The sequence below is a fragment of the Mandrillus leucophaeus genome, unplaced genomic scaffold, assembly GCF_000951045.1.
Source record: "Mandrillus leucophaeus isolate KB7577 unplaced genomic scaffold, Mleu.le_1.0 Scaffold1174, whole genome shotgun sequence".
Taxonomy (NCBI): Eukaryota; Metazoa; Chordata; class Mammalia; order Primates; family Cercopithecidae; genus Mandrillus; species Mandrillus leucophaeus.
In genome coordinates, this window is record NW_012100032.1 from 615,199 (window position 1) to 633,818 (window position 18,620).

An 18,620-nucleotide genomic window follows, 5' to 3' on the forward strand; every position below is an offset into this window, starting at 1 on the left:
AGACTGGATTAAGAAAATGTGGCACATATATACCATGGAATACTATGCAGCCATAAAAAGGATGAGTTCATGTCCTCTGTAGGGACATGGATGAAGCTAGAAACCATCATTTTGAGCAAACTATCGCAAGGACAAAAAACCAAACACCGCATGTTCTCACTCATAGGTGGGAATTGAACAATGAGAACACTTGGACACAGGGTGGGGAACATCACACACCGGGGCCTGTCATGGGGTGGGGGCTGGGGGAGGGATAGCATTAGGAGATATACCTAATGTAAATGATGAGTTAACGGGTGCAGAACACCAACATAGCATGTGTGTACGTATGTAACCTGCAGGTTGTGCACATGTACCCTAGAACTTAAAGTGTAATAATAATAATAAAAGAAGAGAACCCCTCCCTGTGTGGAAAAATTACCTCCCAGAATTCTCCAGATTCACTGGAGAAGATGACCTTGATGGTGGACTACACTGACGTAGTCTGCTTGGTTCTGGAGCATGCTGTAAGAGAGACATAAAGTGCAGCCTATGTTGCGAATGTGAACAGGAGAGTGAGGAAGCCTGATGTATGCTGGGTGAGGTGAGGCAGATGTAGTGGGGATGGTAAACCTACAGAATGGTGGAGACAGGGACAGCACAGCCCCTTTTAAGTATCCAGAGGGCTTCTACTTGAAATTTGGACATTTCTGTATGGTTCCCAAAGGCAAAGTAAGACTTATTTTGCAAGGAGAGAAATTTAGGTTTACCTTAAGGAAAAACCATGAATCAGGGACTCCAAATGATATCATTAATATTATTGTAATAGTTCCGTGGAAATTACATTTCTGATATGTATCTGTTCTTTTTTATGTTGTGTACCTGAGACCCTCTCATTATCACAAACAGAAATGAAGGCCTTCAGAGCCAGTGCAGCCTTACATGTAAGCAGAGTAGGGGAAATTCTCAGGGACAGACCCTGCACCACAAATAACCTTTCCTAACAGCTTGTCACTGGTGACTGCAGTTCCTAGAGGCATTCCTTTGGGTTAGGGCATTGATCTTCTGTTGAAGTTCAAATATCCATGGAGAGGTAACACAGTCCATTGTATAGCGAGTGGAAAGTATGTTTTATGTGGGGAGAAAGTGGGTGAGGCAATTCCGTGTATCCTAAGCGAAGGCCTATTGTGGGGGCCTTCATTGAGCAGAAGGTGTAGTTAGTGCTAGATGCTTGATGGAGGGAGATCAGACTGGAGAAATGGAGGAAGCCACCAGAGAGAGAAGAGAGAAAAGGGGAAGGGGAAGGGTGTATAGGAACTTAAACTTCAATGTATTGAGAATTTTGCTGAATTGTAACCAGTGTCTTAAATATTTTATAGTTGGTGAAGTTATTATTATTAATTAGACAACATCCTACAAGCAGATATTATTATCCACATCTTGCAGATAAAGAAACTGAGGCTCAGGAAGGCAACAGGGATCTACAGTTTTTTTTGTGTTTTTTTTTTTGAGAAGGAGTCTTGCTCTGTTGCCCAGGGTGGAGTGCAGTGATGCAATCTTGGCCCACTGCAACCTCTGCCTCCTGGGTTCAAGCAATTCTCCTTCCTTAGTCTCCCAAGTAGCTGGGATTACAGGGACACACCACCATGCCTGGCTAATTTGTGTATTTTTAGTAGAGACGGGGTTTCACCATGTTGGCCAGGCTCATCTCCAACTCCCAACCTCAGGTGATCTGCCCACTTTGGCCTCCCAAAGTGCTGGGATTACAGGCGTGAGCCACCACACCCAGCTGGACCTACAACTTTTAAGTAGCATAGCCAGGACCCCAACCCAGGCCTTCTGACTCCCTGTTTCTTCAGGATGTGTTTCAGAGACTTCAGCAGTAAATATTTAGATGCATTAAAGTTAGGTAGTAAAGATTTTAAGGACAACTAGTCAAGATGCTTGTAGATGTTTGTTTTCGTTATGTAAATCTAATTAAAACCAAACAATTGAAATTCTTTTCCTAGTTCCACCAGATTTATTCCCTGATAGATGGCAGGCTGGAGTGCAGTGGTGCGATCTCAGCTCACTGCAACCTCCATCTCCCTGGTTCAAGTGATTCTCCTGTCTCAGGCTCCTGAGTAGCTGGGAATGCAGGTGCGCACCACTACGCCTGGCTAATTTTTGTATTCTTAGTAGAGACAGGGTTTCGCCATGTTGACCATGCTGGTCTCGAACTCCTGACCTCAGGTGATCCACCCACCTCGGCCTTCGAAAGTGCTGGGATTACAGGCATGAGCCACTGCGGCCGGCCAATATTTAGATTCTATATGCAGGCCTGTTTATATTCTTGACCAGTGATAGTTTCTATTTTGGTATCAGAGAGACTGTATGTACTTGGGCAATATCTGGCCCCTTTATTTTAAAACTAAATGCCAAGCTGTGGCTACATTTGAACTGGCTTCTTGACTTTAAGATCATATAATACATGATGTAACTATAAGTGTTCTATAAATATTTAAATTGATTAAATGATTTTTTAAAAGGACTTTTATAACTGAATTACGGGGGCTGTCTGAAGTATGCCAACACTTAAATTTTTGTCATTTATGTTTTTTAATATTGTTTTTTGTTATTTATTTTTGGTAATTTATAAATACAATTTTTGTTTTGCTTAGGTTATATTAAAATTTCTAGTTTTTAAAGGTTTGACCACTTTTTAGCTTACATTTTTAGAGATTAAAACTGTAGCCCAGAGCTCCTCTGGAATTAATCTGTTCCTCATACTACAGGCTCTCTCAAATTATCAAACAGATAAAGGACATAATTCTTCAGGGTCCGTTGAGAAAAACAGTTGTTCTTTTAAGTATCCTAGACTTCCTTTTATTTTTAACAACAGATTTAACATTTTTATCTTTCCAGCCCCTTCTTAATATTTTTCACTGATTTCTTTTTTTATTTTTTTGAGACAGTCTCTCTCTCTCTGTTGCCAAGGCTGGAATGCAGCAGTAGTGTGATCTTGGCTCACTGTAGCCTCCACTTCCTAGGTTCAAGTGATTCTCCTGCCTCAGCCTCTCAAGTAGCTGGGATTACAGGCATGCATCACCACATCTGGCCTTGTTTTTTGTTTTTGTTTTTGTTTTTTTTTTTGTATTTTTAGTAGAGGTGGAGTTTTGCCGTGTTGGCCAGGCTGGTCTCAAACTTCTGGCCTCAAGTGATCTGTCCGCCTTGGCCTCCCAAAGTGCTGGGATTACAGGGATGAACCACCATGCCTGGCCACATTGTTTATTTTATTTTTTATTTTATTTATTTTTTTGAGACGGAGTCTCACTCTGTCACCCAGACTGGAGTGCAATGACATGATTTGGCTCACTGCAACCTCCACCTCCTGGGTTCAAGCAATTCTCGTGCCTCAGCCTCCCAAGTAACTGGGATTACAGGCATGCACCATCATGCCCGGCTGATTTTTGTATTTTTAGTAGATACAGGGTTTCACCATGTTGGCTAAGTTGGTATCAAACTCCTAACCTCAAGTGATCCACTTACCTTGGTCTCCCAGAGTGCTGGGATTACAGGCGTGAGACACCACACCCAGCGAAAAAATTTTATTTTTTAAGGTGTACAATATAATTGTTTTGATACAGGTAGTGAAATGGTTACTACAGTCAAGCCAATTAAACGTACCTGTCATCTCACAGTTACCCTTTTTTCTTTTTCTTTTTTTTTTTATTATACTTTATGTTCTAGGGTACATGTGCACAACGTACACGTTTGTTACATATGTATACATGTGCCATGTTGGTGTGCTGCACCCACCCTTTTTTCTTAATATTAATTAATATTAATTTTACTTAGGTGTTTGGTTGTTTTTGTCCTTCTTTTCCTCCATCTTATTTCAAAAAACCTTGTTTCAATTCAAAGAATCTTAATTCAGAGGAGTAAGTAGAGCTTTTTTCTGTGGGTCACTGTCCCTTCCAGGAGAAGACTGTGGAAAACCTAGTGAAAGAAGTGGTACTCCTTAATCAAGTAGGCTCTTGCTGGGGAATAGTTTTTAAGAAGCACACCAGGGACCTTGGACCCTCACTGTTACCAGGTACTTGAAGAATTGGTCCAGTTGATCTCCAGAGTTCTCTCTAACTTAGAGCTTTTGTGATTCAATGAACTAAGTTAAAAGGCTGCAGTAATTTATATGAGGACCTGGGAGTGTATGATTGAACACTTTGTTGATTCCAGGCCACAGTCAACATTCAGCCCTGCTAGTCTACAGATGCTGGCAGAACCTGGAGCTGAGTTATATTAATGGGAAGGGCCCTGGAATAGGAGCCAGAAGACCTAGGTTCAAATTCTGCTTCTGTCACTTGATGGTGCCTTACTGTTTACACTTCAGTAGGCATTATTTTGACCATGCTATTTGTCTTTAAGATTTGGGAAGATACTTGAAACAATTAGTAAACAGTGTAAGATAGTGCATATATTATACATAATCAAGTACCAAATTATGTGGCATAAACTGGACAAACTGCAGTTAGGATGTGAGGTTAATTAGTATGGGCTTGGAGTAGTTCTAAATGGAAGAGAGAGGAATTGAACTGGGCTTTGAAGGAATGTAGGAGTCGAGGGGATGAGGGGTAGAAGGATTCTCAGTACAAGGACACATCTGTAAGGAGGAACCTGGCATGTGGGGGGCATGGTAAGACCATCTTGTCTTGAACAAAGCAAGGCATGTATGGGGATTAGGGATGGCTGCAATATTCAGGGAGTCTGAAAATTAATATAACATAAGTTGCTAGAGACTCTTGCTTTTCTTATCTCCTTTTTGGATCATTTTAACCTTAAAGTAAACATGACTGGATATGTTTTGATGTTATTCAGTTAAAGGAGGGAAGATTCTTCCATCTTTCTGATGTCTTTAATGACTTTAACATATTCATTGTCTCTTTCATAGATGACCACTGAGAAGTTTACAAGAGATCATACTCAGCACTTTTTGGATGGAGGTGAGATGAAGGTAGAACAGCTGTTTCAAGAATTTGGCAACAGAAAATCCAATACTGTTCAGTCAGATGGCATCAGTGACTCTGAAAAATGCTCTCCTACCGTTTCTCAGGGTAAAAGTTCAGATTGCTTGAATACAGTAAAATCCAACAGTTCATCCAAGGCACCCAAAGTGGTGCCTCTGACTCCAGAACAAGCCCTGAAGCAATATAAACAGCACCTCACTGCCTATGAGAAGCTGGAAATAATTAATTATCCAGAAATTTACTTTGTAGGTCCAAATGCCAAAAAAAGACATGGAGTTATTGGTGGTCCCAATAATGGGGGGTATGATGATGCAGATGGGGCCTACATTCATGTACCTCGAGACCATCTAGCTTATCGATATGAGGTGCTGAAAATTATTGGCAAGGGGAGTTTTGGGCAGGTGGCCAGGGTCTATGATCACAAACTGCGGCAGTACGTGGCCCTGAAAATGGTGCGCAATGAGAAGCGCTTTCATCGTCAAGCAGCTGAGGAGATCCGGATTTTGGAGCATCTTAAAAAACAGGATAAAACTGGTAGTATGAACGTTATCCACATGCTGGAAAGTTTCACATTCCGGAACCATGTTTGCATGGCCTTTGAATTGCTGAGCATAGACCTTTATGAGCTGATTAAAAAAAACAAGTTTCAGGGTTTTAGCGTCCAGTTGGTACGCAAGTTTGCCCAGTCCATCTTGCAATCCTTGGATGCCCTCCACAAAAATAAGATTATTCACTGCGATCTGAAGCCAGAAAACATTCTCCTGAAACACCACGGGCGCAGTTCAACCAAGGTCATTGACTTTGGGTCCAGCTGTTTCGAGTACCAGAAGCTCTACACATATATCCAGTCTCGGTTCTACAGAGCTCCAGAAATCATCTTAGGAAGCCGTTACAGCACACCGATTGACATATGGAGTTTTGGCTGCATCCTTGCAGAACTTTTAACAGGACAGCCTCTCTTCCCTGGAGAGGATGAAGGAGACCAGTTGGCCTGCATGATGGAGCTTCTAGGGATGCCACCACCAAAACTTCTGGAGCAATCCAAACGTGCCAAGTACTTTATTAATTCCAAGGGCATACCCCGCTACTGCTCTGTGACTACTCAGGCAGATGGGAGGGTTGTGCTTGTAGGGGGTCGCTCACGTAGGGGTAAAAAGCGGGGTCCCCCGGGCAGCAAAGACTGGGGAACAGCACTGAAAGGGTGTGATGACTACTTGTTTATAGAGTTTTTGAAAAGGTGTCTTCACTGGGACCCCTCTGCCCGCCTGACCCCAGCTCAAGCATTAAGACACCCTTGGATTAGCAAGTCTGTCCCCAGACCTCTCACCACCATAGACAAGGTGTCAGGGAAACGGATAGTTAATCCTGCAAGTGCTTTCCAGGGATTGGGTTGTAAGCTGCCTCCAGTTGTTGGAATAGCTAATAAGCTTAAAGCTAACTTAATGTCAGAAACCAATGGTAGTATACCCCTATGCAGTGTGTTGCCAAAACTGATTAGCTAGTGGACAGAGATATGCCCAGAGATGCATATGTATGTATTTTTATGATCTTGCAAACCTGCAGATGGAAAAATTGCAAGCCCATTGGTGGATGTTTTTGTTAGACTAGACTTTTTTTAAACAAGACAAAACATTTTTATATGACTATAAAGGAATTCTTCAAGGGCTAATTACCTAACCAGCTTGTATTGGCCATCTGGAATATGCATTAAATGACTTTTTATAGGTCAATGCATCTTTGTTATTATCGTCAGAGGTATTTCAACTGATGTATTATACTATTGGCTTAAATCTCTTTCTCTCAAGATAGAAGGTGTAGCAAAAAATGTATCCCAACTACTCCTCACTTCTAGTGTCCCTCGGCGTCTGTTCTGGAAAGGGTAATTTGGGATATGGTGTTAGTTGTGGCTGAAAGCCAATGCTAGGTCCCTTACCCCAGTAGGGCATTCTCTAGGCTCATCGTAGGTGAAAGAGCTCACAGCAGACTGTGGGGTGGGGGAGCACCAGGAAGCTGTTGGTGACCTGGACAGTTGGTGTCCCTGGTTTTCAGTGACTCATTCCTCTTCCCTTCAGTTCTCTGATGTTTGGTGTTATTATGTTCTTATTTTGCCTCTGATTTGTTTCCTAGTCACTCAAAGCATTTTACAGAAGCCTTACCACTTTACCAAATAACCCTGTAAGGTGCTGATTTAAAAGTTGAGTCATATGCATCCCTCCTTCTTTCCGCTCCCGTGTCCAAGGAAGATAAAACAGCTCTGCCACAATTGACCCAGAATGCTAAAGATAGAGAATCAGCATGAAAACGGCAGCTCCCCAGCTTTGTGGTACTCCACGGACCAGCCTCCTTGCTGCATTTTCATAGAATCTCTTCCTTATAAAAGTAGTCACTCTCGGGTAAACCTTACTACAGTTTAAAAATGCTTCCCTCTTCTCTTTACAGCTACCTGCCACCTTAGTGTGCCACATTTTTCCCTACTTTCACTTTAAGCTTAGTGCTATTCCCTAGATCTGAGTGAACTTCAGTTAGAAGAAAACTAAAAATCCAGAAACTGGTGATAATCAGTTGTTTTCCCCTTTATGTTTCTTAATTTTATTCTCTTCAACAGCTTTTCTTTTTCTCTGCTAAGATTTAAACAGTGAGGGCTGATAATAAAACTAGTTGTTAAGCCAGTGTCCTACTTAGAAGGGTGGAGAACGGACAGAAACTAACTCATTGCTACTGGGTTGTGTTTGTTTTTTCCTGTCCCTTCCTCTATTTCTGTCCTCTTCCAGAACAAAAGTATGCTCAAGTTGTATCCTAAATGTGTACTTTTGGCTGGGTATAGTGGCTCATGCCTGTAATGGGAGGCTGAGGTGGGTGGATCCCTTGAGTCTGGGAGTTCAAGACCAACCTGGGCAACCTGGTGAAACCCCACCTCTACAAAAACAAAAATTAGCCAGGCGTGGTGGCACATGCCTATAATCCCAGCTACTTGGGAGGCTGAGGTGGGAGGATCACTTGAGCTGAGATCGTGCGGCTGCACTCCAGCCTGGGCAACAGAGTGAGACTCTGTCCAAAAAAAAAAGTGTGTTCTTTAAAGTAGAATATTTGCTTTTTACAATATAGTTCTCAGAATGATCCAGTTCCATTTATTCTAGAATGTGGTGCAAACTCGACGAGATTGGAAGAAGCTCTTTTTGTTGGGCAGTGTAGTAACAAGAAAAGAAAAGAAAAATACCATGGGTATATTATTTAGGGAACTTTTGCTTTATCCAAAAGTAGTCATGATTGCTGTAGCACAGGCTGTGAAAAATGAGAGAGTGCAAATCTCTCTCATTTAAATGCCCAGGGTGGCTTTAGTCTCCCAAGTACAAAGGCCAGATGGCAGAGAACAGCTTAAACTGAGCCTTTAGCCTCATTAATAGGAGGAAGTCTTGGTACTTTTGGTGACTAAGAAACTGGATTATTTAAAACCTTAATTATCTCCTTTACTCCTGGTTTACAGAAGGCAATGAATATACAACTCCTTTAGATCCCTCTAACTGCTGCTGAATTTTCTTTCTTTCTAAGCCTGCATCCTATCTCTTGATTGCATTGTCTGAAGAAGCTGTGTGAAATTTGTCTGGTCATTGGTTTTCTTGTCTGATAGTGGTATCTTGACCTCTTCACATGTCACACTAAATGCTGCTCATAACCCATCCTCGTCATCTTTACTCATCACTGCTTTCTTCAAGGGAGGTCTTGAAACTGCCTAACCTACCTCATGATCTGCTAGTCAAAATAGTGACTCTTTGGAAGACTGGTAGTCTCTGAATGAATTATCCAACGTCTGCTTCCCCACATTAACTGCATTGTATAGTTTTGGGAACTTTGCAGGTGCTAAATCTTCATGGCCATGAAGATGAAACACCTTGAGAAATGGGAACACCTCTTCACTGTGTACTTGGATCAGCCTTCTTCAACTACCAAGAAATGCATGATTTCTCTGCCAACTCCAGGAAGTAGTACAGCACGATTGAATCCTTCAGTGAATCTCTTCATCATAACATAGGGTGTAAAAGCTCACATCTACTCAAAAAACTCAAATCTACTTTTTCAGTAGATACGAGCTTACATTGACTTATGAATGATTTTCTTGTAGGCCCAACTGTGTCACGACCCTCCAGTTGAAACAAAGCATGAGTTATTTTTATATTGAGTCCTTGAACTGCTAGCCAGGTAGATGTTTCCTTAAAGTCCAGAGCAGGATCCAAGTCAGATGAAGGAGATGGCACACCTGGCTTAACTGCAGATCAGGGAGCATTGAACCTCTACAATCTGCTGCATTGGATTTGTGCTTGGGTTTCTCACTGAATAGTAAATTAGAGAAAATGCTGCTTTTACTATTTTGCATTTTATATCAACATTAGCAGCCTGTTCCCACTCGGGTGCTGCCCAAGGCACATGTTTCCTTGGGATGTTTGGACAGAACGATCTGGCTTGATGTATTTCTTGGGTTCTGGTACCACATCATAGAGTTGGTTAAATGTAACCAGCAGCAATGTCAAGACAGCTGACACTGTCTTCCAAGAGTGAATGTGTTGGCCTTTGGAACTGCTGCTAACGCCATGTGTGGGGCAGCGAGCACATTTTTAGGTGGTGGCAAGGCTGTATCTGATTGACACAGCTCTGCAATCCCTAACACCATATTGCTGTTGTCCTGAATTTTCTAACTTGGAGAAATTTAAGGATCTCCTGCATTATCTAGGCAGAGCATATGTTGAGGTTGTTTTGCCAGTTGTTATCAGTGTTGAAGAAGTGCTCCTGCAAGCAAACTGTGTTAAAAGGATTGCGACCCCATATGCATCTGATGTACACTGTTTTGGTGTTTGTGTTTTCAGAGTTCTAGCCAGTACTGCGCCTGAACTTGGGAGAGAAAGGAGCCTGTGGCTGAGGTTGGTGCGTGCTCTATTTCTGTGTATCAAATGGACTATAAGGTTACTGAAACTGGGCTAAGTGAAAGGGCATAGACAACTCTTTACACTGTAGATAGATTTTAGAAAGCTACGGGAAGGCAAATGGATGTTTCTGCCTAAATTTGGCAACCTAGAGAGTGATGCAGAGCAGAGTCACTGAGGTTGGCATGCCTGTCTTCTGCAGGCATGCAGTTTTAGGAGAGTGGGCTGCTTAAAACATGGCGCTCGTCCACATGAATTTGATGGTTTATGGGTGGGTTTCAAGCTTAGGGACAAGTTGTGGTTTTTAGAGGCAGTAACCCTATGCCACCTTTTTGGCCACTGTTAAAAGTTTCACTTGGATCCCTGCCCAGCCATAGCAATGAATGACCGAATTGGATCTGTTAGTGTAGAAATTCAGACTGTCTCTTCCTCAGTTACTGGATTGTTCTTTAGCCATTTTTCTTGTAGCCATTTCAGTCAAACTGGTCAGGTTAGGTGACTTACTGATTTCTAAATTAACAAAATTGAAATTCCAAATTGTTTCTGACATGGTGAGAGTTGGGTTAGAATTTTGGTTTCATTCTCCAAGTCATTTTTTCTTTTTCTTTATTTTTACTTTTTGAGACAGAGTCTCACTCTGTCGTCCAGGCTGGAGTGGAGTGGCACAGTATTGTCTCACTGCAGCCTCAACCTCCCAGACTCAGGTGATTCTCCCACCTCAACCTCCAAAGTAACTGGGACTACAGTCATGTGCTACCATGCCTGGCTAATTTTTTGTATATCTGTAGAGGGGGAGTTTCACCATGTTGCTTGAGCTGGTCTTGAACTCCTGGGCTCAAGTGATCTATGCGCCTTAGCCTCTCAAAGTGCTGAGATTATAGGCGTGAGCCACCGTGCCCAGCCTCATTTTTTCTTTCAATATGGAAAATTGGCTAATCCACCTAATACCGCTCATCCTCTTGTATTCTATCCTACCTTCTACCCTCAGAGTTATTGATGTACTCTTTCATCATGTGCTATCATGATTTCTGCTTAGATTAGAAAGTAAGCTTCAAATGGGCAGGCCCATGTCTTCATATTGTTCTGAATTAACAGATTTTCATGGCCGCTGATCATGTGCAGATAATGGAAGCTCATTTCCTTCCATGAACCAGGAGCATGCTCGCCTCTTCTTTTAAGTTGACCCACACAGTCTCTGATGTCTTCTTTTTGGGAAAGGGTAATCAGATAAGGATTATGTAAGGACACTTTCTTCTGGTCTAGTGTTAGATACAGTTACCTTGATAATATTGAAAAAAATGAATATCACCAAAACCTAGCTATGATATAAGAATTCTGCTTCTGCCCCCCAGGGGCTCTGAAAGATTCTAGCCTTAATCTTCTTTCCCAGAGGAAGTTTGACTTATGACCATATTAGTATGCTTTATTCCTCAGTGTTTAAGGGAGTTGGGGCTGACAGGTTAGCTGGCTAATGTCATTACATTTTAGTTTTTGTGACATTTAATCTGTTAAGAAGGGGGCTTATTGCATAATCAAAAAAAGAACAATAAAAAAATAAAAATTTCTACTGTGAAACTATTTTGATCTGTAGCAGCTAGTCATGTTAAAACACTTTCTGTTTTGCTTAATTCTTAACTAGGCATAATTAAAGTTAAATGCTAAATTTTAGGTAGCAGCTGATAAATGCTTCTAAGCTTTCCTGACAGAATACTCCTACTACTTTGGTGAATCATGGAAAATTCTTTCTCTTTTATTTTTAATTATTTCTTTTGCATCTGTTATTGATGTCATCAACACGGAAGTTGGAAAGGTGACAATGATTGTTCTAGACTGCCTCTGTATGCTTTTTCTCCTCTGAAAATTAAAAATACATACTTATACCTTGAACCAGGTGAAATTGCCAAAACATGTTTTCCTCCGTGTCTTCAGTCTAGGTGACCAGTCTGTAGAGTGCTATAACTTATTAGGCTTAGAGCAGCGGCAGGCATCCATGCTATGGAAAACCTGGAGTCAGTACAAATAAGGAGTAAGAAGAGGCCAGGGATTGGCAAATCAAAGAAGAGTTCTGCTCTGCCAGAGATTAGCCTCCCAGTTTTAAATATATTTTTAATATCCCCATTTTAACATATCCCATTTTCACCTTCAACCTATACTTCCCGAAGCCCGAACTTTTAAAGAATTTACCTCCAGACCTGGCCTTCAGCCTAATATGATTAGGGTGTTTTTCTGAGTGTCTGTCAAATTATGCTGGCTAATTTCAATGAGAAAAGATTTTAAGAGTCATAGTGAACCCATCCATAAAAGGACTAAAAGCTCTCTGGTCCCTGAGATCCACAAGCCCTGAGAGAAGCCAGAACTACAAATACCTCGTCTAGACTTTGAAGAAGCAGGATATGATTCTTAATATAGCTCACCCACCGCTAAGTCAAGCCTAGACTCTAATATTTTTCTATAACAGGAGAAGCCTCCCTGACTGGAGACTAGAAAGAGTCTCACATCTTCTGCTACCGCATGAATAGACTAAAAAGAAGGGAGAGTCCCAGATGGGGCCAACTGGTGACCTGTAGCTATTTCAGCTCAGAATGTCAGCCTCTAAAGCATCAGGTTTGAATGACTTTGGTGTCATGGGATTCTATCCATTGTCCGTTTGAGTCTGCTGACATGCTTCCTCTGGAAAGTGCAGTTTGGCATGGATGAGTCAGTGGTTTTTTATTTTGGGGTGTTTTTAAAAAAATAAAAATGAATTACTTTGAGAATTTTTTAGCATCTCCTGATTGTTTCAAAACCAAGGCCGAGAACTGTCGCAGGCAAGAACTTGTGTGCCGAACTCTGAAGGAGGTGAGTACCAGTCACTGGGTAATTAGGGCTGTGCTGCAGGTATAGCCTCTCTCACTTGATGACAATGATACAGAAAGAAAATCTTGGGAAGGGACAAGGCTTCCCTGAGAAACAGCCTTACAGAGAGTCCACCAGTATTCCTCCTTTAGTATCCAGAGCTTCTGTTCACAGCCTGCTTTGTGAGCTCCGGCCTTCCTGTGAAGGAAAATGGGAAAACATGTAGAATGCTCAGGGCTGACCATCTTCCAGGAACCCGAATCAGCAGCTCTCCCATTTACCCTCTTGGGGCCCAAGCTCAGCTTAAGGATGAAACCTGACACGCAACTTTAAGTAATACAGTTTATTTGGGAAGTTTGGATGTTTTTCTTAGGCCCAGGCCTCAGTCTGTGGGATAACTTTTAAAGCCTGAGGGAACTGAGCAAATGAAAGAGGAAAACAATATTCTTAAGGGCTGTGGGCTCTGCTCCACCCTGCTTCTGATCTGGCCCTGAGCCACGATTGCCCTGGCAACAGGAGCTAATTGGATACCTAACAGGGACTGCCTTCCGCTGCCCTTGAGTTGTCCCCTAGATTGTTGTGGCGTGAATACAGTTCACTCCAGCCTTAACCTCCCTGGCCTCAGGTGATCTCCTACTGCAACCTCCCAAGTAGCTGGAACTACAGGCATGTACCACCATGCCCAGCTAATTTTATTTATTTATTTATTTTTGTTTTGAAGATGGAGTCTCACTCTGTTGCCCAGGCTGGAGTGCAATGGCACAATCTCGGCTCACTGCAGCCTCTGCCTCCCAGACTCAGGTGATTCTCCCACCTCAACCTCCAAAGTAACTGGGACTACAGTCATGTGCTACCATGCCTGGCTAATTTTTTGTATTTTTGATAGAGACGGGGTTTCACCATGTTAGCCAGGCTAGTTTTGAACTCCCTGACAGGTAATCTGCCTGCCTCGGCCTCCCAAAGTGTTGGGATTACAAGTGTGAGCCACCGCGCCTGGCCAGTTTTTTTGTGTGTTTGTGTATTTTTTTTTTTTTTTTTTTGTAGAGATGGGTTTCACCATGTTGGCCAGGCTGGTCTCGAACTGGCCTCAAGCCATCTGCCCATCTCAGCTTCCCAAAGTGCTGGGATTATAGGAATGAGCCACTGTGCCCAGCTTTCCCTGGATTCTTGAACAGGGTTTCTGCCTTATGGGAGCCCAGCCTAAAGCTAGAAATGGACCTTCCCATATTCACATGGAGCAAATCCAGGTTAGAGACATTAACTGCTGCTAGAGGAACTATAGACCAGGCAGAATTTGAAAGAACATTCAGCCTGCAATATCGCTGTTAAAATTTACCCATGATCAGGCCGGGCACGGCGGCTCAAGCCTGTAATCCCAGCACTTTGGGAGGCCAAGGCCCATGGATCACTTGAGATCAGGAGTTCAAGACCAGCATGGCCAACACAGTGAAACGCTGTCTCTACAAAAAATGCAGAAGATTAGCCGTATGTGGTGGCACATGCCTGTAATCCTAGCTACTCGGGAGACTGAGGCAGGAGAATCACTTGAACCCAGGAAGCGGAGGTTGCAGTGAGCCGAGATTGCACTCCAGCCCGGGCAACAGTGGGAGACTCTGTCTCAAAAACCAAACAAAACCCATGCTCAAAGGCACCACAAACCAGGATACTCCCATGGCTCTTTATGCCTTTTAAGACAAAAACTATCAGAGCTTAGAAAAGGCAGTGAAAATGGCAATGAGGACTACTAGTGCATTACCTATTGCTTTTTACTTTCTAGGAAGGAATTTGTCAGTCCAAAGGCAGAAACGTAAAGTGACTGCATCTAGTCTGTGCAGATGCTAAGGACTGACCTTGACCTTCCGGTAGAGTGAGCCTGGACATGATTTGACCTCATTTTGCAGAGGCTGCTCAGCCCTGCCTTTGAATCTGGCTGTTGATGATCTCCTGATTGAGGAGCAGATCCAGGACACCCAATCTGAATCACTGCAGAGAATTCTTAAATCATTCCCAGGGTGGACCCCTGACCCAAGCTGCACTCACCTCTGCTGTTCTCAAGTATGTCTATATAGGCCTTTGTTGGTGCATTGATTCTTTCACCAGTGACTTGTTGAGCAACTGTTGTGTGCAAAAAAAGCACCCTAGTGGCATTTATCAAGGATAGGGAGTGTCAGCAGCATTGCTGACCATATGTTTAGAATCTAACAAAAGCTAGGCAATGGCTTCAGAGAAAACTTGCTAGCAAGTTATCTGCACTCTGTTCTGGTTTAAAATTTGTGTAACTCTGAAAGTGAATGGGATGGGGAAGGGAGATGGTTTCAGAAAAGAATGTCCTCTGAGTCTGTGCATAGTATAGAATAAGGGGCTTCTGTCCTGAGCTGAAGGTGGAGGAGAAAAGGTGGTAGGAATGAAAGGCATGAAAGACATGGCTATCCAGTAGCAACTTGGCTCTCACCTCCCTGTTTCTGACCTTGAAGATGAGATGGGGTTACCCTTCAGGTTTCTCTGCCATGGTTTCAGATCACGAGTTTGGCTCTTTCTTCTCCCTCATCAAACTGATTCTATCCCAGATTAGCCATCTTGAGGTCCTCAGGGGAGGAGGAACCAGCAGACCAGGCTTCCCTACCTCTCTTCCCCGATTCCCTCATTTCCCTCAACAAGTAGCCCGCTGTGTGGCTGTTTTCTCTGGTTGCTAAAACTACATTGCTTACTTCTGTCCCACCAACAATCCAGCCAGAGCCTGAGACTGAGGTGAATACAAGAGATGAATTCAGAAACCTCATCCCTGGGATCTTTCACCTGAGTTTTTAAGCCAGTGTCCCACATTGTCCTGGTGCCATTCCCCTCTCAGCAAACACTCTTCATTCATCCCTTTTCCCCTTGGAACTGAAGTCACTAGCTGTTTTAAAATGCCAGCGAGATGTCCAGGCAAAGTGGCATGAGTGAGAGGGAGGAGGCTTCAGAGCTCTTTGGGGGACCAAGAGGAGTGATGGACCACAGGTGCTTCCTGTCAATGCTGCTAAGATAACGAGGGGCAGGCGCTTCCGTGGTCGGTCTTCCCGCAGGCACAACTGTTTCCCAACCGCTGTGTCACACACGCTATTGCTACCCCTTCCCAACCCAACCTGGCCTGGGGCAGCTGCATTTCAAAGAGAGGGCTTCCTCTGTTCTTCATTTAGTCCCAGCCTTTTTTTTTTTTTTTGAGACAGAGTCTCACTCTGTCACCCAGGCTGGAGTGCAGTGGCCGGATCTCAGCTCACTGCAAGCTCCGCCTCCCGGGTTCACGCCATTCTCCTGCCTCAGCCTCCCGAGTAGCTGGGACTACAGGCGCCTGCCACCTCGCCCGGCTAAGTTTTTGTATTTTTAGTAGAGACGGGGTTTCACTGTGTTAGCCAAGATGGTCTCGATCTCCTGATCTCGTGATCCGCCCGTCTCGGCCTCCCAAAGTGCTGGGATTACAGGCTTGAGCCACCGCGCCCGGCCAAGTCTTTGTATTTTTAGTAGAGACGGGGTTTCACTGTGTTAGCCAAGATGGTCTCGATCTCCTGACCTCGTGATCCGCCCGTCTCGGCCTCCCAAAGTGCTGGGATTACAGGCTTGAGCCACCGCGCCCGGCCTAGTCCCAGCCTTAAATTCTATTTCATTCAGAAGGGGAGGCGCCGCTGTCGCTGGGAAAGCTGGGCTGGAGCCGGAGGAACACACAAGGCAGAGATTTCCCAGACCACAGAGTCGCAGTTGTAAAGTTAGGAACCTGGTAGGGAACAGCTGCGGGAGCCTCCTGGGTGGGAAGTGTCCTACCTCCCCAAACCCTGCGGCTACACTTCCACGGGGCCCCCCGAGGGGGCGCCAGGCCCCGCCTCCACCTTCCTCTGCCTTCTCTTCAGTCGCTCAGTAAATGCCCAGTGTACTCGGTGGGCCAGGCGCTGTGCTGGATCCATTCAAACATAACACACATATTTAGTGGAAGGTCAAACATGTAAAGAATTGAAATACAATGAGATGCATATGATGGTAGACATGAACTAGTGCCCTAGGAGCCAAGTGTTCCTCGAAAGACCCATTCGGATGAAGGGTCCCTCACTAGCCATGACCATTTCCTCTCCTTTGTTTCCCTTATTTCTACCCTAGCCACCACCCGCAGCACCAGTGACCACCCACTATCTCCAGTGCCTTCTGCCTCAGAGATTGGGAATGAATGGTGCCTAGGCTCTTCCCAGCTGAAGAAGTGGGAGGCAGAGTGCCCAGCTGGAGAGATCAAACACCCGTCCCTTCAGTTCACAGCAGAGCCAGGGTTTACGACCAGACCCCTCCCTGCTGCAACCAACCCCATCCCGCCCCCACTGTCGTGTTTACAGCGCCTTTTCAGCAGTCCCCATCTCACTCCCCAAAGCTGCCAAATGGGTTTATTTTTACCTACTGGGTTGGAAAAGGGGCAAAGGCTGAGGCTGGGGCAGTTCTGTGGCGCCAGCTGAGGCTTAAATACAATGAGAAAGTCCCACCCTGCCAGCTCTGCCTGAAGAGAACCCAGTAGGAAATAAATAGCGCTGTGTGCCCTGCCTGGATGCCTGGCCTGCATATGTCTGCCTGGACTCCAGCCTGTCACATGAGCCGAGGCGGGTTAAAAAGAGAGCTCGGGTGATCTCCCAGCTCAGGTATCTGTCCTGGCATGAGGAGCTGTGGGGTGAAGGTGCCAGCTTTTCTTTACAGGGCCTGGTGGACAGGAAGGCCCAGTGGGCAGGGGCAATTTGGGCCAGGGAGGGAGTGGGCCAGGAAGGGAGCCGGACAGGTGGACTTGGCCCCAGTGCCAGTCCGCCTCCAGCTATCAGCCTCCAGCTCTGGGCACTGGGAAAGGGTGATAACGTTGGTAAGGACACTGTGACTGCCTAACATTAGTAAGGGCAGATGACTGAAAGGGAGAAAAAGCTTGGCAGAAGTTCCAGGACTAAATCTTAATTTGGCCAAAGCCGTTGTTTCCGTCACACCCCACCCCGTGTGCGCACGCACACACACACACCACTGCGTATCTTTTTCTTTCCCATAGCTTTGATCCCCTTCATGCATTCCTGCCCCCTCCTCCACCCCTTCCAGTTCAGAATGCTAGCATCTGCCTATCTCCAGCAACACAGACACTTCTCCCTCCTCCCACGCCTCTCTCCTGGGACTCAGGCCTGTGGCCGCTTCTCCTTTCTAGGCCTCAGTTTCCCTTTAGACAGTGTGTCTCAGATCCCACTCCCAGGGCCCTCTAGGCAATTTAGGCCAGAAGACAGTGGGAGGCTCCTGGGAGAAGTTTCACTTTTACTGAAGTCCCAGAACTAGGTTAAAGGATTCAGCAAGCTGAAGACCTCCCTGTTCAGATCTGAGTTCCCTGAGATGTTGGGGGACCTTGAGTCGAGAGGCTCATTTGCTCAGATCCTCTTGGTGAGGAAAGTACCACATATATTGTGGTTGGACCAGTGCAACCCCCAGGGCCTGTTCATTGCAGTGGGTTAGCTGGATGGGGGTGTCTGGGGATCCTGAAGGGACAGAAAACTTGCTCTGTGGGATGATACGGTGCTGTGGAATGGGGACATGGAGGGAACAGGAGCTGTTGTAGGCCCCAAGATGCCTGAACTCCAGAAGTCTGAGCTAGAGCGATGGCCATAGCATGGGCAGGCAGGACATACTCAATAGCCCTCAACTAGATAATAGTTGTGTTTTTTTGTTTTGTTTTGTTTTGTTTTGTTTTGTTTTGTTTTTGAGATGGAGTTATGCTCTTGTCGCCCAGGCTGGAGTACAATGGCCCGATCTTGGCTCACTGTAACCTCTGCCTCCCGGGTTCAAGGATTATCCTGCCTCAGCCTCCCAACTAGCTGGGATTCAAGCATATGCCACCATGCCTGGCTAATTTTTT

The 18,620-nt window shown here is 44.6% G+C and overlaps 1 protein-coding gene across 5 annotated transcripts in view; it reads left to right on the forward strand.

Annotated features, from left to right (window-relative positions):
- DYRK3 (dual-specificity tyrosine-(Y)-phosphorylation regulated kinase 3) overlaps nucleotides 1–6,716 on the forward strand; it is a 16,573-nt gene extending 9,857 nt beyond the window's left edge. For all 5 annotated transcript variants that reach the window (XM_012001123.1, XM_012001117.1, XM_012001139.1 and 2 more), the window contains one exon: nucleotides 4,907–6,716. In XM_012001123.1, the coding sequence (XP_011856513.1) occupies nucleotides 4,907–6,484 (1,578 nt within the window). In that variant the 3' untranslated portion in view covers nucleotides 6,485–6,716. The remainder of the gene's footprint in view (nucleotides 1–4,906) is intronic.
- Nucleotides 6,717–18,620: the final 11,904 nt, after the last annotated feature.